The 27,006-nt window shown below is 38.6% G+C and overlaps 1 protein-coding gene across 1 annotated transcript in view; it reads left to right on the top strand.

Moving 5' to 3' along the window:
- INSC (inscuteable homolog (Drosophila)) overlaps positions 1–5,899 on the top strand; it is a 113,802-nt gene extending 107,903 nt beyond the window's left edge. The window contains exons 10-12 of the mRNA XM_014942087.1: positions 1,922–2,077; positions 2,844–2,920; positions 5,420–5,899. Coding sequence (XP_014797573.1) covers positions 1,922–2,077; positions 2,844–2,920; positions 5,420–5,548 — 362 coding nt within the window. The 3' untranslated portion in view covers positions 5,549–5,899. The remainder of the gene's footprint in view (positions 1–1,921; positions 2,078–2,843; positions 2,921–5,419) is intronic.
- Positions 5,900–27,006: the final 21,107 nt, after the last annotated feature.

The following is a 27,006-nucleotide window of genomic DNA, read 5'->3' as shown; positions in this document are numbered from 1 at the left end:
CAGGTGCAGAACCTTGCATTTGCTCTTGTTGAACCTCATGAGGTTCACCTGGGCCCACCTCTCCAGCCTGTCCAGGTCCTTTTGGATGACATCCCATCCCTCTGTTAGTAACAGATTAGTAACCTAATCTGTTAGTGGTTTGTCTGTTTGCCTTGTGCTGCTGTTTTCTGATTTGCTGTTGTTAGCATTCGCAATCCAGATATGCCCTGAAGATTTTGCACTCCTTATGACTAATAGATTGGTTAAGTAGTTTGGCTATCTATTTCCCTGAGCACACCGAAAGTTGGGGGTTGTTTTTGTGACAGCAGGTTGAGATCTACACGTGGACTGTCCAGCACACTGTGATGAAGTAAAGTTTGTATATACACTTTGTAATGGAAGTTTACACAGAAGCATTTTTCTCCGAGGCCTGCCTGCTCGTGTCCAGCTTCTCCTCCACCAGCACCCCCAAGGCCCTTTCCTCAGGGCTGCTTTCCAATCCCTCACCCCCCAGTTTGTATTGGTGGCGAGGATTGTTCTGGCCCAGGTGCAGAACCTTGCATTTGCTCTTGTTGAACCTCATGAGGTTCACCTGGGCCCACCTCTCCAGCCTGTCCAGGTCCTTTTGGATGACATCCCATCCCTCTGTTAGTAACAGATTAGTAACCTAATCTGTTAGTGGTTTGTCTGTTTGCCTTGTGCTGCTGTTTTCTGATTTGCTGTTGTTAGCATTCGCAATCCAGATATGCCCTGAAGATTTTGCACTCCTTATGATTAATAGATTGGTTAAGTAGTTTGGCTCTCTATTTCCCTGAGCACACCAAAAGTTGGGGGTTGTTTTTGTGACAGCAGGTTGAGATCTACACGTAGACTGTCCAGCACTATGTGATGAAGTAAAGTTTGTAATGGAAGTTTACACAGAAGCATTTTCCTCCAAGCAAGGGTTCACACTCATCTTGTGTACAAAGGCTTTTTGTGTCTGCCTAATGTTGTAATAATCAGATGCTGGTCAGAAGCCAGATTCACAAACTGAGGAGGGTCTTTGAATCCTGGGAAGTTTAGATACATTTTCTTCTCCACTTTGACTTTTTTGTGTGCTGATTGATTATTATCTAGCTGCATGATTCTGATGCTAATTCTTTTAATTATTTATGCAAATGTTCTAACAGTTAAAATCCTCTGATGCTACCTGAAGTAATCTGAATGCTTAACAGCGCGTGGAGTCTAATAGCACATAATTGTCCTTTTAGAATAATCTAGAAAATAGAAATCAGTACAGTCTCATCTGGTTTTGTGCTGCTACAATAAGAACATCAACTCCTACAGGCAGCAATAGGTTAAGGAAACCATTTCTACGTGGATGACATTGTGTCTTCTGAAGTGAAGAGTTCGTCATGCAGTAAACTTCAAGAGGCTGTATTTTTCTCATTAAAGGATTCCCCATTCTAAAATACCCTTAAAACAGTTTGAGACGGGAATTTTTAAGGTTTGCTTAAAAATACATAAACTGAGGGGGGGGGGGGAAAGTTTTACTTTCCTTTAATTCAAAGCAAAACTTCATGTAGAGACCTGAAATATGTCACTACAGGTTTTTAGGTTAGTTTAGAGGAAAATAAAGGATTGCATTTAGTTTGACTAAAATTAGTAAGTGAAATCTAAAATACAAACTCGTAGACAATCCAAGAAGTTGGAAGAGGGAAGAGTTAGTGCATTTTTGAGTTCCAGAAGTTCTGTAACTTCTTAGTGAAGACTAACATATGCACAGATCAGATGTGCCTGAGTGCTGATGGCCAAATTGCAATTGCAATCCACATTTATGCATTCATCATGCCCTATTTGTGCAGTGATTGGTCTGTATTTACCTAGCTTGCTTTTTCCCTTTACTTTTTTGGACTAAAATTTTGTTGGAGAGAGGATAACGACGGCTCTTACATCTTTCTAGGTGTCCAACTTTTAATGGAAATGCTTTTTGAAAAATCATCTTCAGGAAATCCAGCAGAAGTTGCTGCTTGTGAGCGAGTCCAACAGAAATCTGCAGTGACTCTGGCACGACTCAGCCGAGATCCTGAGGTGGCAGATGCAGCCGTAAAACTCAGCTGTAAGGATGTACCAGTAGCTTAACAGCAGACTGAAAAAGAGGGAGGAACTGCCAAGTCGTGGAGAAGCTTTTTTATAATTTTTAGCCTCACTTGGTGCACTTTATGGAATAGGTTCCCTATACGGTCTGTCCAGAGAGTGACTGGAAGTTGTGCTGAATGAACCTCTGGCTTATTTCCCCACAGGAACTCGAGGTGCAGTGTCCACTCAACACACAGCTGTGGCAGACTGTGCCAACTGACACTGCTGCCTTCTTCACTCCTTTATTTAAGCCCTTGTGCAGGATCTGTCAGTTGCAGGTTGTGACTTGATGTCATGAATCTAATGGGAAGCAACGTGCCTTTTTAGCTAGGAGTTTTCTGTGCAGGATCTGTCAGTTGCAGGTTGTGACGTGATGTCATGAATCTAATGCGAAGTAACGTGCCTTTTTAGCTGGAGTTTTTTAAGGGCATGTGGGAGGATGGATAGGGAAGAAATAGAGCTCACAATTGCCACTCTGATAAGAGCAATAGTAGGTAAAAACAATGCATTGGTTTGTTTATGCTTTACAACCATTAATTATGACTGCTCTGAACTCCGTTGCTTTACAAACATTAATTATGATTGCTCCAGGGACAGTCCCTTAAGCACTTTCATATCGTCTTTGCATTAGAGATCGTCTCTACTAAGGAAGATATATATTAAACATCTAAAAAAAAAGACCACATCTCAAAATAAAGAGTGTGTTTTTCTAATTTATTTCTCCTGATACTCTTTTGTGCACTCAGGTATTCCTCGCCTAATTAAACTTTGCAGATCACCAACTGAAAGAAATAACAGTGATTCTGTTTTAGTGGCATGCCTGGTAGGTACATTTTAATCTTTCTTTCATGCTTATCCTGAAAAATGCAGAAAAAACAGCCCTTTAGATTTCAAAATACATAAGTATTGCAGAAATGTTTCAAATTCATGCCAAGGTCTCCTGCTTTTCCCCTTAAGCATGATCCTGTACAGTGTCAATTATTTATCCTCTGATTGAAGATTTAAACACATACGAAAAAATGGCTTCATCTTTGCATTACTGAGCACTAAAAAAATTTCAGTGGAACACTTCAGAATTTAAGGTTTCAGTAATTCTTATATTCCACTCTCTGCTGTTGCTATGTTTGCTGAAATGAGCCTTTAAACACAGAGGTAGCAGCCCTTTCTCTGCACACACACATGGATGGAAATATTTATGTGAAGTGACCAAAGAGAGGAAAGGAGATTTCTTGCTTTCACTACAATCCATTTTTTTCTACTTGAGTCTCCAAAACAATATTGTGTCCAGCCAAGGTCCAGCAGAGGTTAATGCTTTCTCTGCTTAGGATAAAGATCCCAGCTGCTGCCCCTGAGCTGTGTGGACTGTGAGCCCCAACCAAATGTCAGAGTTGAGGAATTTCACTTAGCATTCTGTGACAGTGCTCTGGGGACACGGGCAAGCTAGGGTTAGGAGATTTTTGATGAATGAAGACTGAAGAATACTGTTTGACAGTGCTTTTCACAGTCCTTCTGTTATTTTAAATTTAAAACTCCGTTATTGTAGCTTAAATTAACAGCTAGCTTTGTGCCAGCACATGAGAAGTTTTGTTTCTTTAAGGACTCATTCAGGATGAAGAGAATCAGCACATGAGAAGTTTTGTTTCTTTAAGGAGGACTCATTCAGGATGAAGAGAGTATGAAAAAAGACATTGAGGTGCTGGAGCGGGTCAAAAGAAGGGCAAAAAAGCTGGTGAGGGGTCTGGAGAATATGTCTAATGAGTAGAGGCTGAGGGAGCTGGGGTTGTTCAGCCTGGAGAAAAGGAGGATGAGGGAAGACCTTATTGCTCTCTCCAACTCCCTGAAAGGAGGGTGTAGAGAGGTGGGGGTCGGGCTCTTCTCCCAAGTCACAGGTGATAGGACAAGAGGAAATGGCCTCAAGCTGTGCCAGGGAGGTTCAAATTTCACATTAGGAAAAATTTTTGCACTGAAAGGGTTATTAAGCTTTTGAATGGGCTGCCCAGGGCAGTGGTTGAGGCCCCATCCCTGGAGGTGTTCAAAAGCCGGGTTGACATGGTGCTTAGTGACATGGTTTAGAGATGGTTTTTTATCAGAGTTAGGTTGATGGTTGGACTAGATGATCTTAAAGGTCCCTTCCAACATAAACAATTCTATGATTCTATGAATGTGAGCATAAGAAATGCCGTGATTATCCTTCATACGTGCCAAGAAGTCATGTTAAACTTGTATGGCTATAGCAGAGGCCACAGAGGGATGGCAGAAAACCTGACTCTGACTTTTCCGTCTCACTGAAGTTGTTGCTGCACATTCCTTGAATTCATGCCTGTCACTTGAGATGTTACCTGCCTGTCTGTCTCAGAAATTCTGCTTCTCCTGATATTTTAGTAACTACCTGGTGACACTTACTCATAAACATATGGCAAAAATATTGTCCTTGAGCCATAAGCTGCTTCAGGTTCTGATAGGTATTGCCATTAAAGTCTGAGGGCTTGTACTGTTCAATGCTGTTAGCTTTGTTGTTTACTTTTTGTATATTTTGAAACAGGTGATTAATTTGTGTTGGTGCTGCGTTGAAAAACAGCACAGAGATAAGCTGATTGCAACTATCAGACCTTACTAATAGAACACAATTTTTGTTCTTGAGGCAAGCCAGCCTGCTTTCTAGTTGCATCTGTTGTGTCAAGTATGACACAGGTATGTGTCAGAAGATATGTAATCATTTTATATTTTTCTGCAGTGACATAAGCAAGTAACTCCTTAGAAGGGAAGAGTTTATGAAGATAATAGTAACATCAGTGCAATTCGTATTGTGCATTCGCATAATCAAACAATTGGCAGGTTTTTTTGTTCCCAAATGTATGGCTTCTTCCTACATCACTGGTATCTAAAGGATATCTGTTATGGGCATTGCATAACACTTCAGTAGCAGACGTTTTCTGAATCAAATGGCTTATAGTTCTCATAAATAAGACAAAAACTAAGAGGAGAGTTGAGATATAAAGTGGCAGTGTGAGACGTGCAGCAGATCAGAGATAGGTTTACAATCAAAGTGCTCAGACTCTCTCCTCTCTGTTCTTTAACCCACACTATCCCTGCTGCTTGCGTCTAAGAGTAATAGGACTGTAACCTAATAGCTGTATTTGAGGGGAGATTCATCCAATAGATGAAGACAGTGACGAGAGATGAACCAGTTGGAAGAGCCCATAGACCTACACGGTTCAGTTTTGAGTCTTTGCTTTTATTTAGAGACAGTTCCAATGATTCCTGTAATGAAGACTTTGTCAAACCCTAACAGTATTACAATTGTGTTGTTTTGTTTTTCTAGGCAGCCTTACGGAGACTAGCGGTCATGAGTCCTGATGGGCTTGAAGATTCAGATTTTCAGCAGCTGGTAAAGCCCAGGCTTGTGGATTCCTTTCTGCTGTGCACAAATATGGAAGAGAGCTTTGTATGAATGTGAGCCAAAAACCTTTGAAAAGTAATCAAGATGATAGGTATACAATAAGATAATACATACACAATTTTATTTAGTTTTAGTCCTATTGTTATTTATGACTTATTTATTTTAAAATCATGAACATTTGGTTTGTAGGAGCAAAGAAGCAGAATGAGCAAACTTGATTTAGTGGTTTGCAAAGGTAATTTTTTATTTTCCTGGCAAGACACATCAACAGACCTTATCACTGCAATCTACACAAGATGTTGTTGTCTTGTTAAATCTAGTTTAATCAAGGTAACGAAGCCAAGAATTTGGTGCTCTGATTTTAAATGTTTCTAATAATGTTTTATCACTGATATTTTTCTACAGTTAGAACATTTTGCAGTTTTTTTAATAAATATTTTAGTCTCATGCATTTGCTGCATTAGAAGAAAAGTAATCATTAAAGCTGCAAGTATATACTTGGAAATGAAAGAGATTTTGCAGTCAGAGTCCAGTTCTTAATTGCTGTTATTTTTTAATAGAGTTATGAAAATACGTAATTGATTAGCTGCGAATTTTTTTCTGAAGAGTTTCAAATACTGGTTTGGAGTGATGTCAGAGAATGTTCTTACGCTGTATAAAGATGTGCTCCATTACAGGATACACACCTCCAGACAAACCTTTTATTCACATTTACTAAAAGTTACTAAAGAAATGGAGAGAATTCTAGAAAAATCTTTGCGAAATCAAAAGCATATCATCAACATGAAGGTATCCACATAAGATTTAAAGTCATCACACAATGATAGTTTTCCCTCCTTTCCAGGCCTTACAAGAACTGGAAGTGAGCATGTCCTGACATACTTTTAATATTCGAGCTACTACTTTTGTGAAATGTTGTGCATGCATACGCTAAATAATCATAACAGATAAATTAATTTTAACTTATATTTCCATTTTTTCTGGTTTTTTTTACCTAGTCCTGTATTTCTAAAACAGTGAAAATTAATTTTAACTTATATTTCCATTTTTTCTGTTTTTTTTTTTTAACTAGTCCTGTATTTCTAAAACAGTGAAAGGGACTTTCAGGAGCTCTTGGAGTTGAAAAAAGATTTTACCAATGGATAACAACATAAAGAATAGAGAAGATTTTAAAATAGATTTTTTTTTCACTAACATTCCTCTTAAAATTTACTTTTTTATTTACATCAAGAAACATTATAAATCTAAAATTACTCAACCAGAAATATCTTGAGAGTGTTTTCCCCCTCAGCTTCTCACAGAGCACTCTGTAGATCATGAAAGTGTATGTATTGTTTTCTTGATGGCCCGCAACTATTGCTCTGGATCATTTTATGATTAGCAGCTTCAGGGTACTAGGACATCTGCCAAAAAAGGAAGTACATTTCTTCTTCACTGTACTTACTTTGTAGATATGTTAAACAGCTTAATTCATTAATGTTTATTTAGTATTATTTGGTGTTTAGATGAAAGGCACCAGGAAATTGCTAAGCTGTGATTGCCTTCCACATTTTCTGTGTCTGAGAAATCTGTCCTGCTTCAAGCAGTCAAAAATGGTGGGTACTTTTTTCTCCCCTTGAGTATATGGGTTAAGAAGTCCCTGCCTTAACATTTCTTCCTTGTGATCTCTTCATTTAACCATGAACTCTATCTTACTGAAGTTTTAAAACTTTAGAAAACATACAATGAACTCTGTCACGAGCAACTACTCAAAAGATAAGCGCTGAATCAGATGTTTCACAGATGTAATTTCCTAGTAAGAGCAGAGATTAATTCTGCTTTGTTTGCTTACTTGAGACAGCTCCTTAAACTTCTGAGATTGTTAAGACCTATGGTACTGTACAGCTTTCAAAATATTTTGCAAGGGATGGACTTTAACACTTTCCTCACTAAGCTGAAACACGTGTATGAACCATGGATGCTTCAAATGGTAAAATCAACATTCTTGGTGTAAACAAGGAACTCATAAATCTCATAAAAAAAATTAACTCAGTGAGGTTCCATTGCTATCATGCTGATAGTGTGATAATCCCTAATAGAATGAAACACATCAAATCCTGTTGTGAATGTGCTGTACTGAACCTTGTTCTGTCAGCTGCAACTAACTCCAGAGACAGTAGCTTGTAGGTAGAGTAGGGTTTATTCCATAATAGGTAAAGTTAAAATCTCATTTTAAACAAATGTTCACACATGTAAAGTGAACAGAAGTAGTTGTTAAGAAAATGCCATTATGACTTATCATGTTTTAAAGCCATTTTTAACAGGTCAATCAAATATTCAGTGGACAGGGCAGTAGCAATGAATGAGTCTAATTTGCTCTCAGATACAATAATGTGAATCCACATCAACTGATTTCACTAAAGATACTCTGAATCTGTAAATGTGAGGCCATAATTCTGGGCCCATATTTTCCGTTTACATGTGTTCACATTGTGAATGTGGCTGTGCACATTCCAGAAACAAAATACATTTAGGTGGCTCTCATATTTGTAGTAGAAAAATATATCTTGAGAGAGCCAGTTCAGACCTGTTACCACCTAAGTGTCATCAAAATATTGTGTCATCATTTTTGCTAGGTCTGAGTTTTTCACCTGAAGTTGTGCACTTCATTTTTGTATTGCTAAAGTTTATGAGAAAATAAACACACCTCTTCTTTTCCTCTTAATTAAATTGGAAATAAAAAGTCATTAAAATTACTGAGATATTATTTTCTCATTACTTCTGAATGAATTCTGGATTAAAAATGTTTGCTTTGAAAGTAACTTTTCAGTTTTTAAACCAAAAGAAAGGAACAGTTTAAGCCAGAATAAACATGTATCATTTCAATGTAGTATAAAATAAAGTACTTCATATCAAAAGATTTTCACTGAAACATGTCTTTTGATGGTTTAATCTTTGGACTCCCTGTGTATATGCATACACAGCAGAATGATGTAGAGAGTATGTGTAATACATTTACATATCAATTCATTTATGTGGACTCATTGACCTATAGAGACTGCATGTAGGTTAGATATTAGCTTAATCATTCTGGGAACTGTTATGCTTGTCATAGAAATTGTAGTTTCATTTAAGTTCTTCTGAACATTTTAGATTTTGAATGATATTAGAAATGCTAGACAAACATGCAGAGAACTGCAGGATTCATTGTACCTTTGATTTACATTCCAGTGACTTTGGACAATGTGTTCAGATTTCAGCTTTAGTTTGAACTGTTTACAGATATTTGGGGCCCAGATGTTTCATTCATAGAATAAAAAAAATTTTTCTCAGTTTATTGTGTGTTTGCTACATGAATCATTTATGCGAAACGTTATTTGTCTAACCTGGTCTGTTTGAAATAATATTTGTATCTACAAGGCATAAGATAATGTCTAGGTAAATTTAATGTCTTACCTATTTTTAGGATTGCCTGTTAGTATCCAAAAGATCAGACTTGGTCTGTGGAGTGTCACGTTGCCTTGGTACAAGACTGATTCTGCTGTCTCATATTGGTTGTTCCAAATATGTATGTTGACCACAACATACATATTTCAAATAACAGTAACTAACAGTCAAAGTAACATCAGCTTTTGTATTTTGAGAAATGGGCTTTGATTTTCAGTTTAAATTTATATTACATTTAATGCATTTAAGGTAACACTCTAGACACTGTAAATTATGCACTAGTATTCTCATTTTTAAGCGGAGGAAGGGAAAATGGCATTGAACACTCAAAGATAGGTCTAGAGTGACTTTGTTCATTTCAGTTGGAAGTGCTCAGCTGGTGGGGAGGTGGGTGGACAGTTTCAGCCCTTGGCAGGCTAAAGAACCAGGAAAAAGGAAAGCACAGGGTTATCTATTTCAGATACTTAAATGCTTTGCAGAAATTATTATCTCTACTTTCTAGTTTGCTCTTCAGTCTGAGTTTCTCTTTCTCTAGCTATAACAAATTTCTGCCTCTTAGGACTGTTATTTGTATGATTGCTAGTTATCTGAATAGAAGAGAGTTAAATTCCAAGGTCTGGTCCTGCTAATTACTACGTTGCTAAGATTTTTGCTGAGAAAGTAAGAACAAAATTAGCTTGTTAAATAAGTTTACTCTAGATCACCTAGAACAAAAATAAATATTTATTGTTCCCACAGCAGAGGGAAGAACCAGCGTCTTCTCCAGAAAACTTGAGAGAAAACAAATGCAAAATAGTATTTTTCTAAATATTGGTACTTTCACAAGCATACTTGCTAACTAAGTTTATGAACTGATCAGTCCCCTGCCAAATAATTACTGAATCAAAATAATAAAGGAAAACCACTAGACTTAGAGACAAAACACTAGGAAATAAAATATTTTTCTCTTTCCTTTTCAACAGCCTATCAGTGACTTTCTGTTTTAATACTTCAAGTGTGCCTAGAACCCAATGGAACCTATGGGAAACCAGCACAAAAGAAAAAGTGTAGTAGGTAATACTGTTAATTTGCTTTAGAGAGAAATTAGAAAGGATCAAAAGGCTTAAACGGTGTGAAGGAGGTACCTTTTCTATCACTGTTGTGATCTTCTGTGTCACAAATGTCTAATGATAGGTACGCTGCTTTTACTCTTTTCTTCAAGCTTTCTGGATATTACCACTGTCTTTTAACTAGTTTTTGTCCACGTCCTCCACAACCTTTAGAATGTGACCTAACAGTGCATACACATCTTCAAAGTAACTTACAAGCTTTGGTGTATATAAAAATTTAGTCTGAATTTTTTTTTTGTATACCACATAATGTAAAAATCTTTTTGGGTAGTTCTGGAAGGATATACCTAACAAGATATGCCCATTATGTGAGTTCATCAGGTAAGGAAAAGTTTGTGATAAATCAAGAAGATATATCTAAAAGGGAGTTGGACTAGATGATCTCCAGAAGTCCCTACCAACCCCTGTCATTCTGTGACTGTGATGAGTGTTTTCATTTGCATCAAAAGAATAATTATTTATCTAAGGAAGCCTTCCTTGGAGCTATGGTAAGTCAGTGTGCCTGCACTGCAGGAAAGAAGAGCCAGAGCAAAACCACAAGTTTCAAGATTCTTCCAAGAATTAGAACTGTAGGGATCTAACACATTAAAATAAAATAAAATAAAAATTAAAAAAAAATCTCACAATATGAAGTAAAGGAAAAACAACTTGTAAAATTTGTGATAAATACAAAGATATAAGAAGTATGCTTTGTACGTTAAGCGACACAGTTTTTTACACATGCTTGCTTCCATTTGTAAAGCAAGACACAATCCCCTTTGTCACAGCTCTTTACTTTTGTACTGCTTTTTACACATGCTTGCTTCCATTTGTAAAGCAGGATACAATCTCCTTTGTCGCAGCTCTTTACTTTTGTACTGCCACACTTTTTTTTCAGAGCAGCAATTGTTACAAATTAATGATTTCAAAAGCGTAGCCCATCTTTAGAGATGAATAAACAGGGAAGTGACTAAATACCGTGGTTTACATCGATGTGCCATCCTTAAAAGGCCACAAACTTAGTGGGATGAGATAGGCTGGCTATTGGTTTAGAATATCTGGAGTAGAAGAAATCTATCATGTGCTTTACTCTAGGGAGGAATTCTCATCTGTTTTGAACTTCAATTCTCTAAGTATAGTCCAGACCAGTAATTTAAGTACTTTCTGTAGGCCACAGAAAGAAGTGGGCAATTCTTTCTCTCTGAGGATGACTCCCCAGGACAGAGAGTATACATAATGCCATGGAACTGCCTTTTTTTTTTTTTCCAGTGGCTATGGAAAAAAGTGCTGATGATTTGTTTGGAGGAGATATCTAAACACCTTGACATCTAGCTATTAATTCAGATCATGCGAGATGAATTCCAGACTCAGGCTGGAGACAAAAGGAAGGCACTTTTTCAGCTGGGGTTTCACATGCTGTTTATGTATCAAATACAATTCCCATCAAACCAGAAATTGTTGCAACATCAGACTCTCCCTTTGAAATTACTAACTGAGACATTATTTTCTTCTTTGGTGTGCACTAGATGATGACATTCCACAGAGGTTTTATGTCCTTTTTTCCTTGTCTGCATACACTCCAGTGTCAACAGACAAAATAAAGTCTATTTTCACCCAGGGCCTACTTTTTAGGTCGCAGGCAAGTGAATCATATGGTTTTACTTGCAGCAGTTTTGCAGTCCTACCCTGCAAACTGAAGGTCTGTTTCACAGGGAAGGCCAAGATCTGGGAAATGTGTGAAGTACAAGCAAGAGCAAAGGTCTTGCTAAAAGTGCTTTCTCCCGTTGAAGATTCAACCAAGTCGTCTTCATTTGGAGAATGCTCCATGGCCACTAATGAGTTCAGGATCTACTGCCTTCATTTGGTATCCTGTGGATTTGTTTACTTTTTAAAAAAACCTCTTGAGCGGTAACTTCTCTCGCTTCACATCAGGGCAGCTGAGAACTGATTTTGTCTGCATACCTCTTTTTTTCTGCTTTATTTGTAACTCTTGCTCACTGACGAACCATCTTCCTTATTATTTGTGTCCTCATAACAGGCTTTGCCGAAATCTAGAAAACTGCAGTCAAACTCACCATATAACTAATTATATTTATTCTGTGTGCAGACAGCATTATCTTATTAATACTTTAGTATCTTCAAGAACACTCAGTAATAAGCCAATTTTGCTTATTGGCAAATCCCAATTTGCTTATTGGCACAGATGGTCATACTGTTTCCCTCCAGTCACATACTTTTACTCAAGTCAATAAACTGCTTCTAACAGTTCAAATAAAAAGTCTTTTTTTTAAAAAAAATTTCAACTTATTTTTAAACAAGTAAGCAATTTTAAAAGCTTAACATGAAGGTTTGGTTTTCAAAAAATAGAAAGCTATCAGAAGAATCTTGTAAAAGGAGTCAATCCTCATGTTTGCCCAAGGTTTTAGTACAGGCTGCATTTTTCTTTTTCCTTGAGAAGCAGTACAATGTTGCTATTGTTTAATCTCATGTTAGTTCTGGCTGCTTTTCTACAAATCCCATGGACAATATGGTAATCTAGGGGCCCCTTTACCTCTGGGTGGGAAAGGAATTGAAACAATAACGTTTTAAATATTCCTAAAAAGTGCTTGATGGTTAACTTGTTCAAGTCACATGAATAAGGACATTTTAAAAGGTCTTAGTGATGCATTTGTATCTTATCTCACTTCCTAAAATAATTAAAAGCTAATTTTCCTTACATGTGTAATGTCTCTTAGTCAGTTTGGTGGTTTTAATCTGGGTAGAATCTGAGTAAGATTAAGTAATCTACAGACCTACGAATGAACCTTTCTGAAGTCTTTAAAACACTGTTGAACTCATCAGAAATATATGATCATTATGCACTACTATGCATCCAAATTCTCTTCCAATTCTTAATGATGAATGCAGCCAGAAAGCCAGCTTCTCCTGGGGCCACCTGGTCACAGGAAAAAAAATCACACAAAACATTTTCTTGCCCTGGAAAGTGTTTAGGATTAATTTTGTCTTTCAATATTCTTTAAAAAAAAAAAGTAAAATATGTCACTAAAGAAAAAGAATATTAAATTCTTCAGAAACTGATGTTTACACTACAGAATTTTTCTATAGCAGGATAAGGTTTTAGGTTGGCTTTACATATTGTCATGTTCAGTGGGACTGAGTTTCTTTTAAAAGAGCCAGGTTTTTTAAAAGAGGGATTTTTTGTTTTATTCCATGATGCAGATAAATACGAAGTGATGAAAAATTATTAATTTTGTAAAGAACAATGCAAGATGCTACAGCTGTCAGATGAAGGGAGTCAAGCTCGGTATAAGTAAATTAATATCCATTGATGTTGTGTCTCTTAATCAAAGCTCCAGATCTTAGCTGGCCTTGAGTTTAATCTAATATTTATTTAAAAATATATGCTCCCATGGAGACCTAGTGTGCAAATGTGAAGGGAAAATACCAGGAATGTCTGTCTAGATGTCTCTGGCCAGAAGGAGTATCAGCCCTCTTCCACAATGTGGGAACTCTAGGCCTCGTGGGCCTCCTCTTCCCAATGAAAGTGGATAAAAATGTAGTCATGAAAAACAGGTGACCTGAAACACAAGGTCTCATTTTTAATGAGATGAGTGGATAACTGCAAGTGAAAGTTAGAAAAGAATTGAACCCAAGTGTTTAGGAAAGAGACACTACTGGGGCTTGTTTAAACTTGGGAAACTAAAGCAAACCCATGGTGCAGGGACTGGATATGAAGACTATAGCTGGAAAACCAACTCTAGTCAGGGCTATAATCAAAGTTTTGTTGAAAACTTTGATATTTATGAAGTATCAAATGACACGGGAAAAATTAACACAACGCTAGATACTGTTTTGTATTAGCAACAACATCACTTTGCAACTGAGAGCTAATCTGCATGTGGTTTGGCTTACAATGTTGGCATGAATTCTAAAAACTCATTAATTCATTGATACAGATTAGAAAAATGGATGTATTCTTTTTCTGTCAAAACATATAGATGTAACCCAAAGCAAAACGAGTCTCTCTGCTTTCTCAACTCATGATGTAGTGCAAACTGAGTTTTCAAAAGCTTCTTTGAGATGTACTTAAAGACTTGCTGGGGGAGAAGTGGTGACATCTACTGGAATTTTTAAACACTTCATCATACGTTTCCAAGGCTGCTACCAAGATATATTTGGTTTAGGTCTAAAGTTGAATGAATAATGCAGAAACAATTTCTACTTATATTTGTGCAAATTTGGAAGCAAATCCTCAGCCATCTTGGGGTTGCATCTGGTGTCATTTCCTGCACACACTCATACAGTTATTAAACTTGAATCATGTAACTGTTGGCAGAAAATAAATGTTAAGCTCACACAGGAATACTATGAAGAGTGAATTTCTAATGTGCTTTCTGTAAGCCCGTGTACCACAAAGCTGATTCCATGAGTTATGTTCATTAGACTGGGGGATGGAAACAATATTAAGTGATTTATGGGTACAACTGCAATTGAAGAGTGAGTTTATGCTTGCAGTAGCAGCGCCTTACTTTAAAAGAAATTATAAAAAAATCCAATGAGAAAAGGAATATGTGAAGCAAATTGCAAACTTCTCCCCCCACATTTCATGGTAAGAAGGAAAGAAACTCATCCATCATTAAATGTGTTCATTAAAATTATTCACTCAGATCCATTTAGACCATGTTCTAACTTTAATCTCTTGATTTCTTGGGGCTAGATGGTGATGTGTACTGCGTGCCCAATAAGCATGTGGAGGCTTTTCTTGCATCCTGATGTAGGTTCCTTGGACCTTGTGCCTGGGCCTGCAGGAGCAGCAGGGTGATACGTCTGCTTCCTCTCTCCCCTCAGAGGGAGTGTGGGGAGGGGAGGGAAAGGGAGATGGGATTGCAGAAGATGAAGATATCCCTCTTGGCACAAAAAAACCCCCCTCTGACTGGCTTGCTGGGATTGGCTGGGGATCAGGGTCAGTAAAATTTCCCAAAATTTTACTACTATGAACCAGTGATAAATAATTCCCTCTGGGACAAGGAAGATGTTGAGATGTACCCTTGAGTGTGTTATCCAATGTTATCTGTCTGCTATTACAATCTACCTACCTCCTTCTTTTCAGTCTGTGTCTAATCTTTAATCACAGAATCATAGAATGGCTTAATTATAGAAATCATAGTATCATAATCCTTACAATCCAAAGAGTTTATGATGTCAGAAAGCTTATGACCTGATTGTATGATGCCATTGTGTCAATTACAATTAAAAATCGTAGAAAGTGAGGAGTAGGAGTGTTCCACCTCACCTTAAACTAAAAGCCAAATTACCAATGTCTGATGTAGTTCCACAGGCTCTCAGCATTTCTGTCTTTTACCTGGCACTTTGCATTTTCACCCTTGGCATACAATGGATTAAATAAACTGTGTGATTTCTGGTCGGTAATGTTAAATGATTGTTCAGTGTCTGATTCAAAATTATCTAGTGGAGTCAAACTCATCTTCCAAGTAGGAAAGCTAAGCAGGGGTAGACCCTGCAGCACGGAGATTTTTCTGCCATATTTAGAGCAACAGGCAGAAGAAATGCCCAGGGAAAATGGAGAATGATACTTCTTGAAGTCCCACCATCATTTTTCATTCTTACTAAGAACCGTTTCAAATATTGCAAGTTGCTGGTTCACATTGTTGTGCCCGGTTTGTTTTTTTTTTACCAATTATATCCTTTTTGTTAAAAATATTCTAATCTGTGAGAAACTTTCTGTAGGGCTTTCCACCAAGCTGTCCTTGAGGATTTTCTACTGTTAAATAGATTTATTATTATGGTATGACAAAAGGAAGCCATCTGCTGCCGTTCATCAAAATGCAAGTCTACCACCAGTCTTACTTCTAATTCTGAAAGCTGCAGATGTGTGAAGATTTTTTTGTTGATTTTTGCACCTAAGAGCGTATGACCTGTTGTAATATCCTACTCCTGCAGCCTTCAGTTGAGTCCTCTGATTCAAAGTAGATCCCCAGTCACGGCAGCTTTTCTTGTAATGGGAGTTGTTTGACTTCAGCAGTGTGCTCTGGTTATGAGACTGCCCGGCTAAAGAGATTATAAGTGTGATAATCTAATTTACCTACTGCAAAATTGGAACTGTTTGGCTGTCAGCCCTATGGTGAGAACTCTGATGTGACTTTATTAATAAACTTTTAATCCTCCAAACAAATTTTGTTATTACATGTTGACTTTCCTGCGTTGTGTTTCTGATCTGCTAGGCCGACAAGTTTCTATCAATCCATCAGTCTTACTTAGCTCACAAGTTTCTCTAGATTTATCATTACACAACACATTTTTAATTGATCAGAGGTTCCCTGGGTCTATATGCATATCCACATCCCTTTCTAACCATTTTCATGGCTAAAACCTACTCCCACTGCAGACCTTTGAATATCCAAATATCCATGCACACAAAGTTTTTGTATATTTCCAGTGTACTCCCACTGCAGACCTTTGAATATCCAAAATCTGCACACAAAGTTTTTGTATATTTCCAGTTAGTACTTTTCATAATCACGCTTTGCTGAATCAGTTCAGGGTGCTCAGTCTGGTGGGGAAACATACCTGTATGTAAGAAATGCAAATTCCATACTATCTGGCACACGTTGATAGTATTTTAGTACTACATCAACTTATACAAGCTGAAGATCTGGCTGAAGACTCTTAGCCACAATACTCTATGTTAAGCTGGTAAAACAATAAATGTTTGAGGGTGCGCGAGGACTGAAATCTTCCCCAGAGAGTAGCACATGACATCCAATGAACAGTTACTGTAAATCTCTCTGAAATGTATTTCATGTCATTTGTGGCAAGATTTGCTTTCAGTCAGAGATTACAGAGAACATTTCAATTAGCAACGACAATGACCCTGAATAACAAGCTCATTATTTACTGTATTTGCCTTTTGCTGGCCTTATCAGTAGTGCTGCCTGGTTAGATTTTGTGGATCCTTTTCTCTCCTTTCTGCAGGAAAGCCCAACTATGGAACATTTCTGAAAGCAACAATTGTGATTTTATAATGAACCACAAGAGGGGGGAGAATGAACATAAATGAAAGAACTTGATTTTAATGAACAACTGTTACATTTAGGACAAAGTCGTATCGATGCTGAATTTAAGAATCTCGGCCAGGTATTGGCTGTGGAAGGAAGAGTTTGAACTAATGGTAAGACACTGTTCCTGAGATTCATCTTTTCAGGGCTGCTGATTTATTACTGAGCTTCACTTGCAGCTGTGGACAAACCACGCTTGCGAAGTTGCAAAACACCGTGCTGCGTGTACTCATCCCTCTCTTTATTGCCTTGATCAAACAGAAAAAAAAATGCTAATGAAATGATAAAAATAGAGATCTCTGTGACCTGAATAATCAGTTTTAAAGTCTCCTACCCTGACTTTTAATTTTTTTCCGCCAATTATATAACGGAGTTCTCTAACTCAAATAATCAAGGAATTTCTCCCCGGGAGCATTGATGACTTTTTGGTGTTCAATAGGAAAACTAAATCATCTCACTGTCGTGACAGCGGACCGACACGGGGTTGGGGAAATTCTAAGAGTGTTTTCAAGCTACTTTTTAAAGAAGGCTCGTAGTCCCCTGGTCCTCATGTGCAGAAGCAGCTACAGTGACTACAAAGCTGCTGGAGATGGTACTCTGGGGCTGCTGAGAGCACATGTCCTACATCCCTACATCCCTACAGCTGGATCAACTCTGGGGAGAGCGTGCACAGGCAGCTCTGGCAAGCAATCAGCTCCCTAACCCCAGGACTCCGTGGGCTTGATGGCAGTTCCTACGGCCAGCTGGAGGGCAAGGAAGGAAAACAGATTTCAAGAAGCCCCTCCACTTTCTCTTATTTCAAAGCGGATACAAGGGGCAGCCAACTTTCCCAACTTTTATTCCTCTGTTATCTCGTTTTCCATGTCCCTCCTGGCCTAGGTTGTCAGTCTCCTGGGAAAGGGATACGCAAGAAAATGAGTCTCACTGTCCTCCGGACTAAGAAAGGAGTAAAGCAACAATTGTAACAGTAATCTGAGGATGGTATTGCAGCAGGTGGTTGCAGCATGGCAAAAAAAAAATAGTAGCATAGGCAGAAAAACTCCTCAGCTTCTCTCTGCAAGTAGACTATCACTCTGAGAGAGCACCACGTAATGTTATTAGGCAAAATGATAATGTCCTTAATTTCACGTTCAAAAGATGAACGGTGCTGAAGGAGGCTTGCAGAAGGAAATTAAGACAGTTATCCTAGAAGAAGCCGGAATGTTGATTACCAGCAGTGAGGTATCCAGATTTGACTAATGGCACAGTTATTGTATGCATAAGCCCTAATGGTGTTTAAGTGGTTGCTAGAATGAATGCAATTAATGTAATCTATTTGTCAGCATCCAAACACCATAATACTGGGAATAGGATGGGAGGTCCCTTGCCTAGCATATAGCCCTATGAATATTTTTCAGTGCCTCTTTTCACAAGTACACAAAACCAGTGACTGATTTTAATATTTTTTTTTAATTTTCCTCATTTTTAAGGGGCATCATCTACACAGCTCCACTGCTTTAAACTGAATTTTTGTTGTTCTGTGTCATGGATTTTGGAGGGATACTTTAGGCCAATCTAGTCTGGCTTGTCACTTGAAGGCATTAAGTGGCCTTGCATCTATCCTATAGCCCCTGAGTGAGTATATGTTTTTTAGAGACATCCTTCTAGTTTGACAGAACTGCTGTAGGGTTATCAGTAAATTGATTCCTTTCTTAAATTGTTCCAGTGATTAGCAGATTTGTTACTCTTGACAAATTAAAATTGATGCATGTGCTAGGGTTAACAGCAAAACTTTATCAACATGCATTTTCTTCTCAAGTAAGTTATTCAAAAATAGTAACAGCCTCGTTAAGTTACTGCTCCCTGGAGCGCTGGGGACTGACATTGTAGGACTGTGATGAGACACGGTTGCCTTTCAGTTTGGATCGAGATCAACTACCCCATTGTGAAGCCACCGAGAAGAAAGCTGTGACTGGGCTCTATATCAAAGTTCAACACAAATAGCAGCTGTGAAAACCATCAGATTAATTATTGTTCATTAATCATGCCTTGTTCAAGATGGAGAAAGCCTTCCAAATCAAGGCACAGAAAACTTGGAACTGCTGTTTACAGCCCCAGACAGGTATTTTTGATGAGGGTTTATGGATTTGTAAAATGTTCATTATTTACACTTACTGGAAGTATCTCCCTCCGTACCCAACAACACAGTTAAGTTTTAAAAATCTCAGAAGAGATAAATCAATGCAGTTCCATTGTGGAGCTATGACTGCTTCCTCTTTATTCTCCTATATTCCTCCTATATTCCTCTTTATTCTCCCTGAGTTACATGACTAGACTGAAGGCAGTGTCATGCTTAGGGTAGCTTAAAATGGCACAAATATATTTTTTTTTCTTAAGATATGTAACTACAAATGGAAGGCTTTCCTTTTGTTCTTTGTCAGAGTTTGGCTAGGAAAATGTACACGATGAAAAGCATGGTTAATTGGGAAACTCCTTGTAGTGGAACAAATAAACAGTTAATAGTAGCAGTCTTGTGAAACAATGAAAGACCAAAATTTAGATCTGATTCAGAAAGCAGAAAATTACTAATTTTTTTTTTTAACAATCAGCTGTATTAAAAAATGTATCCTAGTGCCTATGTGCTTCTGAGTTCTTCACTGCATCTCAGGATCTTTGAATTGCTTTTTGTTGCTGTCTTAATCTTAGGAAAACCTGTAAGTGAGAAGCTTGACTTAACGTTGTGGTTGAATTCGACTCTGCATTATTTCCCATGCATACAGTCTATACAATGATAAACCTGAGGTGCTCGAGTTTTTACCTCCAATAATCACAACTAGAAAACCACAAATGGACTTTTCATTTTTCCCTTGCAAGAACTATAAAAACCTAAGGCAAACCCTCCTGCCAAATCGCTTTTATGGGAACCTCACTTTCCCGTTCACTAGTTTTACTCCAATTAATTAAAAGCAACACTCCTGCCCTTCGCTGTGGTTTCCAAGGTATTCATGGGGGGGGGCACGTGCCCCATCCAAAGTCCTGAGTGAGACTGAACTGGAGGTCCTTGATGGGTTAATACCTGTGGATTTGAGTTGCAGTGTCCATAAAGTCCCTGTCTCCAAAAGATGAAACCCTTACAATGCTGGAATGAGCAGGCCACTTAATACAGCAATGAAGAAGAGCTTACTCAGTCCTGATTTTTTTATTTTTTTTTTCAAATAGGATCAATTATTTTGATGCTTCTAAAAGGAAAAGGTGAGCTGAATATTTAAATCTATGGGATTTGGGGTGGTGTTGATTTTTTTTTATTTTTTTTTTTAACAATATGCTCCTGTCTGTAAAAGCATTCTTTAAGCATTCTGCGTTCCCTTTGCTTTCCAATTAAGTTTTCTGGGCTTTCAAACGCGGTCCTCTGAGTGCTGGAAAGTAACAGAAACAAGAATGCATTTAATACCTGGCCTGGTGTCTTGGCAGCAAAGCTTAGCACTCCAGTGTGGGGAGCAGCAGGTTCAAGACCAACCCCAGGAGTCTTACTTACTTGGACTGGCAGAGGGCTAGTGTAATGCACAGACAGTGAGCTCATTCTGCAGGTGGAGTGTTCAGCTGCATTGATCTTATGGCAAACCCAGCCTGCTAAGGTTGTGGAGAAACATTGGCTCTGATCTAAAAGGAAATTGTGCTGCCTTTTCCCTGTCTTTCCACTAGTTTTAGCTCGCAAGCTCTAATAACATTAAAACATACTTCAAGCGAGAAGGCTGACACAGCTACGGAGACACAAAGTAATATTTCCTAGAAATAGTAAATACAATAAGCAAAACTCTCTAATCTCTCATTAGGTAATTGTATTTTCATGGGGTCTGCCAGCCTCCCTGGCCAGGTTGAGGTCAATTCTAAAATATGTGTATTATATACATTAGGCATCTGTTAATGAAGCATAAATTTCATCAGCAATCCGGGTGCCAAAGTCAACTCATTTGGGTACATGGTTTGCATCTACGGTGGTGTCTTATGGATTTGTTCCATAGCTGAAACAGCAAGTTTGTGTAGATGCCACGAACGGCATATAATAAGGAAAAAAGGCAACACCACGAGCATCTTAAAGAAGCATAAATCCTCTGAATTTTTGCTAGATGAAATTCAGAGGGTTGTAAGGTGATAGTAAATAAAGGGTAAGGAAAAGAACACGTTACCAGAGCCAAGAATATTTGTTCAGTGCTAATAATTATTTTCTTTGACAAAAGACAGAATAAAAGCAGATAAATATAAAGCAAACCCTCCATTTTCGAACGCCATTTCTTTCCTAGAAGGGAATAAGTGGGGGTTGACTCTAAAAATTCACCAGTTTATTACTAAGATCCATCCCAGGGGCCCTGCTAGAGCAGCAGCAAGATGCCACCCCACCAGCAATCAAGTAACGAGCCCTCACGCTTCTTACTTCTCCTGTCCACCTGGGGTGGTAAAAGTAGGATTTTTTCCCCAACAATGGCAAGCCTAGGAATGAGAACAGGTTCAATAACCCCAATGCCAAACCTTATAGTGGTGGTATGACAACACTCTGCCTTTGCAAACATATAAGCAAAAGTGCTCGTCTGCTTGGAAGTGGAGTGAGGCTCTGTGTTCCCTTTCAACATGTAGCCTGGAATATTGCTTTGTTTTATTTAACTACCACAGGGTCTAAGGACAGCAATGATTTTTGACCATTTTTTACTGCCCGTTAAAGTGGCAGAAGTGTTTCAGAGTAGTAGCCAATGTAAAAAAAGAATATGAAATAAAATAAATTCTTCCGAGTTCAGAAACAGCCCCTTTTCATTCATTAAGTTTCCATAGCCGAGCACAGGATTGGTGTGTGCTTTGGCAGTGAAAAATAACATAACATTTTGGAAAGAGCAAACTTTAACAGTAGCACATGTTGGAGCAACACTATAGGCTCCAAGTTGTGTTAAGCCAACTGTAAGTTTGACAGCAGAAATATATCAGTCTCTTTGAACAAATAATCTGAGGAATATACGTAGATCCATCTGAGCTGTTCTCTTAGTTTCAATCCAGTAATTTTCATGCAAAGTAACGGTGAAATTTTAGTAAGCAATGGCATGAGCAAATCATTGGGAAAAAGAATACACCATGCCAAAAATTGTCCTGCAAGACGTTGAATCCCATTGAGAACTGATGACCAGCCAGTGTGTGAGGGGAAAAGCCAATCTCCTAATTCTTCATTCCTCTTCCTTTTCCAGTTGAGGAGAGGATGGGTAAGTAAAGGCTCCTGTGTATCCATACTTCAGGGGGAAAGGAAATTAATAAATAGGGTTATGGAGAAGAGGAGGATATATCTCTGTGTTTGTACGTGAATATGAGAAGGGGGATAGACAGAGATTCCTGTGGAATCCAAGCTGGAGTCTGACACTGGATAGACAGAGATTCCTGTGGAATCCAAGCCGGAGTCTGACACTAGATACCTGTGTATATATATATATATATATATATAAAACCTCAGGTTTATGCTGCTTAATAAATAAGCCTCAAAGTTGAAAACAGATGAATCGAAGTGCAGCATACGCTACCTGTTAGCAAGAGTAGATTTTATGCTCCCTCTTCCTCATAAAAAATATTTTCCTTCTTGCAAATAAAGGAAAGTCTTTCTGTTTCCCTAACCTATGAATCTGAACCTATGATTTTCCTTCTTGCAAATAAAGGAAAGTCTTTCTGTTTTCCTAACCTATGAATAGAAAATCTGAATTCAAGGGACAGATATCAATGATCCTGTTAATTGAAATAACAAGATATATCTTGAGGTTGATTTTTGAAGTGTTGCGTAGGCATCTAGTTACAGAATATCATGTAGATTTTTTTCTCTCTTGAAAAAGACATCCTTTTCTTGCTCTCTCAGAAAATATTTATCAACTTAATAAAGAGCTTGATAAGCTCATTTCTTGGTGAAATCCACCTCTCCCATGGACAGGGATCACTAATTATATCAATTTTTTTTCAGAGCTTCAATTGTGCCACCTGCGGCCATTAATTACGCCATTCTGTTCACACAGTTTGGAGGCTCAAATGATTAGAAGGCACTGTGATGAGGGCAGTAAGTAAAATGTACCCATGAAAACTGACCAGAACTTGGAATACTTTTGGTGGCTTATATATGTCTACAGCATGGCGCTAAGTATCCAGCAGCTGGATACTCCATTGTGTCTTTGTAAATTATGAGCTATTGCTAATTCTGTAACCACTGAGGTTTTGTGTAGTTCAAGTCCAATTAGTTTGAGCTGAGCCGGACTGAGTGTCTCTCTTGCAGAGCTATGGGGGAGGTTGGCTGCGGGGTGAAACGCCAAGAGACAGTAGCCAGTAACAAAGTTTTGGTAAAGAATAACCAGTGGATGAACAGGCTTCATGGTTTGAGTATAAAACAGGACGTTTTTGAGATGCAACGATATGTATCAGAAAAGGCATGTGAAGGCATGACCCTCAGAAGCAGCTAGCGTGCATGTAGAGTATAAAACAGGACGTTTTTGAGATGCAACGATATGTATCAGAAAAGGCATGCGAAGGCATGACCCTCAAAAGCAGCTAGCATGCATGTGAACTGAAAGTTCTTCATTAAAAGAAATGAAAAATACATCGTCTTTTCTATGGGCATCCTTACCCAGCTGTAAAATCTAGCGAGACCCATAGAAGCCCTTCTACTTACTTCAGTGGGCTTTGGGACAGACTGATTGCCCCCTTGGAATGACTTTACAAGGTCCCTTCAGACAGGCTGATTGTTTCCATCCTGCTGCAGCTAATAGCATTACAGTCTAATGGTTAAGAAGCTTTTTATGCGCACAAGTTGAAAAGAAGCAGATCCTGATTACCTCTGCAAAAGAAAGCAGCGAGTGAGACACCTTAGGTTTTTAATACTGTTAGCTTCCACGTTAAACAGGACTGATTCTCTTTTTGAAAATCTCTGTGCTGTTGAAATTAGTGTAAACACTATTACGAATTTCTTGGGGGGAAAAAAATCAATGACATATTTCCCCCTTTATCCATCTAGCTCTGGGGAATGTAATGCTGCTGAATACGCTTGCTTTTGTAAGAGATGTAAAACAGAGTCTGTGATCATTTGTGGTCATTAAGGATCACTTTTTTTTTTTTTTCTTTTTTCATGAATAGAGGTGTTAGTGAAGGTGTTCTGGCCTAATTCCAGCTCTGGTAATTGGATTTTTTTTTTTTTTTTTTTTTTTTTTTTTTACCTACACACATTCCTTCAGCAGTTTCATTTGGCTCTGTGTGTTGGGCTCAATTCAGTGCTGCCCCACTGGCCACCCTTGTGTCAGCCAGACCGAGGCAAACAGACACTGAGACAACTGTAAGCTCTCCTTTCCCTCCCATACAGCCCTCTGTCCCAAGAATATAATGCTTGACACAGCTTCATCAAATGTGTTTTCAGTGTTATATCTGGTAGAGGGGGGTATTTCTAGATGGTAGGGGGTATTCAGTAGGGAGCCAAAAAGTGAATGGATCAACTATTAGAGAGAGAGTGGACACTAGAGGCTGAGTCTTTCTTCTAACACAATGATTTTTAGCCCTGTAGTGATCCACAGGAACTTGATGGTATCAGCAAGAGATAAAGAGAATTCTGTCTCTCTGTCAAACCTGGTAAAATGCTTCCAAAATTTGACAGAGAGGGGATAAGTAAGTTGGACAGAAGTGCAGTATTAGATGGGAAAAAGGAAGAAACACATCAGGCTGGGGCAAGAATCTGAATCAAAATAAGACATCCTTTGCTCTAACAGATATGAGGACTTAATAGAAAGCCACGTTGCTGTCTTTCTGCTGCTGTGCCTAACTGAAGTCACAAAGGATGATGAAAGGTCAGATACAGTGCAAACCTCTCATTTTTCCTCTAGACTCTGAATAGTTTCCAATGTGCTACACACTACCAGTTTTGGTCCTTCCACCCTATGTTATACAGGAGATCTTCAGCCAGGCACGGGACACCCTAGGAAGCTTAAACAGCCTGGTAGTGGCTGAAGTTTGACGAACTACTAGAAATCTGGTTTTTTGGTCTTTTCACAGAGATCAGCAGAGTTAATATGGGGCCAAGCAACCAAGCTCAGAGATTTCCTCTCAGACGTATTTTTGTCCTGTGTAACTCCATGAGTGGACACTAGAGGCTGAGTCTTTCTTCTAACACAATGATTTTTAGCCCTGTAGTGATCCACAGGAACTTGAGATTTTTAGCCCTGTAGTGATCCACAGGAACACTGTCAGGTCACCTTGTGGCATAAGGTGTAACCCGCCTTGTGTGGCACAGTTGGATTTCTAGTGATGGGTGGTATCAGCAAGAGATAAAGAGAATTCTGTCTCTCTGTCAAACCTGGTAAAATGCTTCCAAAATTTGACAGAGAGGGGATAAGTAAGTTGGACAGTATTAGTGCAGTATTAGAGGGGAAAAAGGAAGAAACACATCAGGCTGGGGCAAGAATCTGAATCAAAATAAGACATCCTTTGCTCTAACAGATATGAGGACTTAATAGAAAGCCACGTTGCTGTCTTTCTGCTGCTGTGCCTAACTGGAGTCACAGAGGATGATGAAAGGTCAGATACAGTGCAAACCTCTCATTTTTCCTCTAGGCTCTGAATAGTTTCCAATGTGCTACACGTTACCAGTTTTGGTCCTTCCACCCTATGTTATACAGGAGCTCTTCAGCCAGGCATGGGACACCCTAGGAAGCTTAAGCAGCGTGGTAGTGGCTGAAGTTTGATGAACTACTAGAAATCTGTTATAAAGAGAATTCTGTCTCTCTGTCAAACCTGGTAAAACGCTTCCAAAATTTGACAGAGAGGGGATAAGTAAGTTGGACAGTATTAGTGCAGTATTAGAGGGGAAAAAGGAAGAAACACATCAGGCTGGGGCAAGAATCTGAATCAAAATAAGACATCCTTTGCTCTAACAGATATGAGGACTTAATAGAAAGCCACGTTGCTGTCTTTCTGCTGCTGTGCCTAACTGGAGTCACAGAGGATGATGAAAGGTCAGATACAGTGCAAACCTCTCATTTTTCCTCTAGGCTCTGAATAGTTTCCAATGTGCTACACGTTACCAGTTTTGGTCCTTCCACCCTATGTTATACAGGAGCTCTTCAGCCAGGCATGGGACACCCTAGGAAGCTTAAGCAGCGTGGTAGTGGCTGAAGTTTGATGAACTACTAGAAATCTGTTTTTTTTGGTCTTTTCACAGAGATCAGCAGAGTTAATATGGGGCCAAGCAACCAAGCTCAGAGATTTCCTCTCAGACGTATTTTTGTCCTGTGTAACTCCATGCATGCCACAGTTTTAAACCTGTTGGTAAACAGGTAAACCTGGTAAACCTGTACACCAGACAAAGTCCTTTCACTCATGAAAGAGTGATTAGGGATCACCATGTGTTTAACTAGACTGGAAATTCCCCCGGTCCTCCTTAAAGGTTATTTTTAAATAACAGTGAGAGAGGCTTCCAAACGAGAGCACACAGTCCAAACCCCAGTGCTAAAAGCCTGCAAGGAAAACTTTATCTCAGGTGACAGACTGTGCCTCTGTCCCCAGGCTGTGACCCTCAGCAGAACTGGAGATCAGAGACAGGCAGTATGGAGAGGAGAGGCATCCAGGATAAAGAAAAGCAATGCACTTAGGAAAATATGCATGTATAGAGCTAATGCCTACTACTCTTTTCAGGAATATGTGTGTTTGCTCCTCAAAAACTTCACCATAGGCTATCAAGGGTTAAAAAAGCATTTCAAAATCAGCTTCTATTGGACTATTTTGTTTGGCCAATATCTGACATGGGTTGTACTGAGCACGTTTTGCCACCTGGCCAATTTTTTTTCCTGCCAAGCTATTCAGTCAGGCTTGTGGTGTGAAAAATAGATGTTTAATAGTCAATGAAGTACTATAGTGGGTAATAGTTTATAAATTTCCATGACTTATT

This window comes from Calidris pugnax, unplaced genomic scaffold (genome assembly GCF_001431845.1).
Source record: "Calidris pugnax isolate Ruff unplaced genomic scaffold, ASM143184v1 scaffold112, whole genome shotgun sequence".
Taxonomy (NCBI): domain Eukaryota; kingdom Metazoa; phylum Chordata; class Aves; order Charadriiformes; family Scolopacidae; genus Calidris; species Calidris pugnax.
The sequence above is the reverse complement of the archived record's forward strand: the minus strand, read 5'-3'. Positions and strand labels throughout refer to the sequence as shown.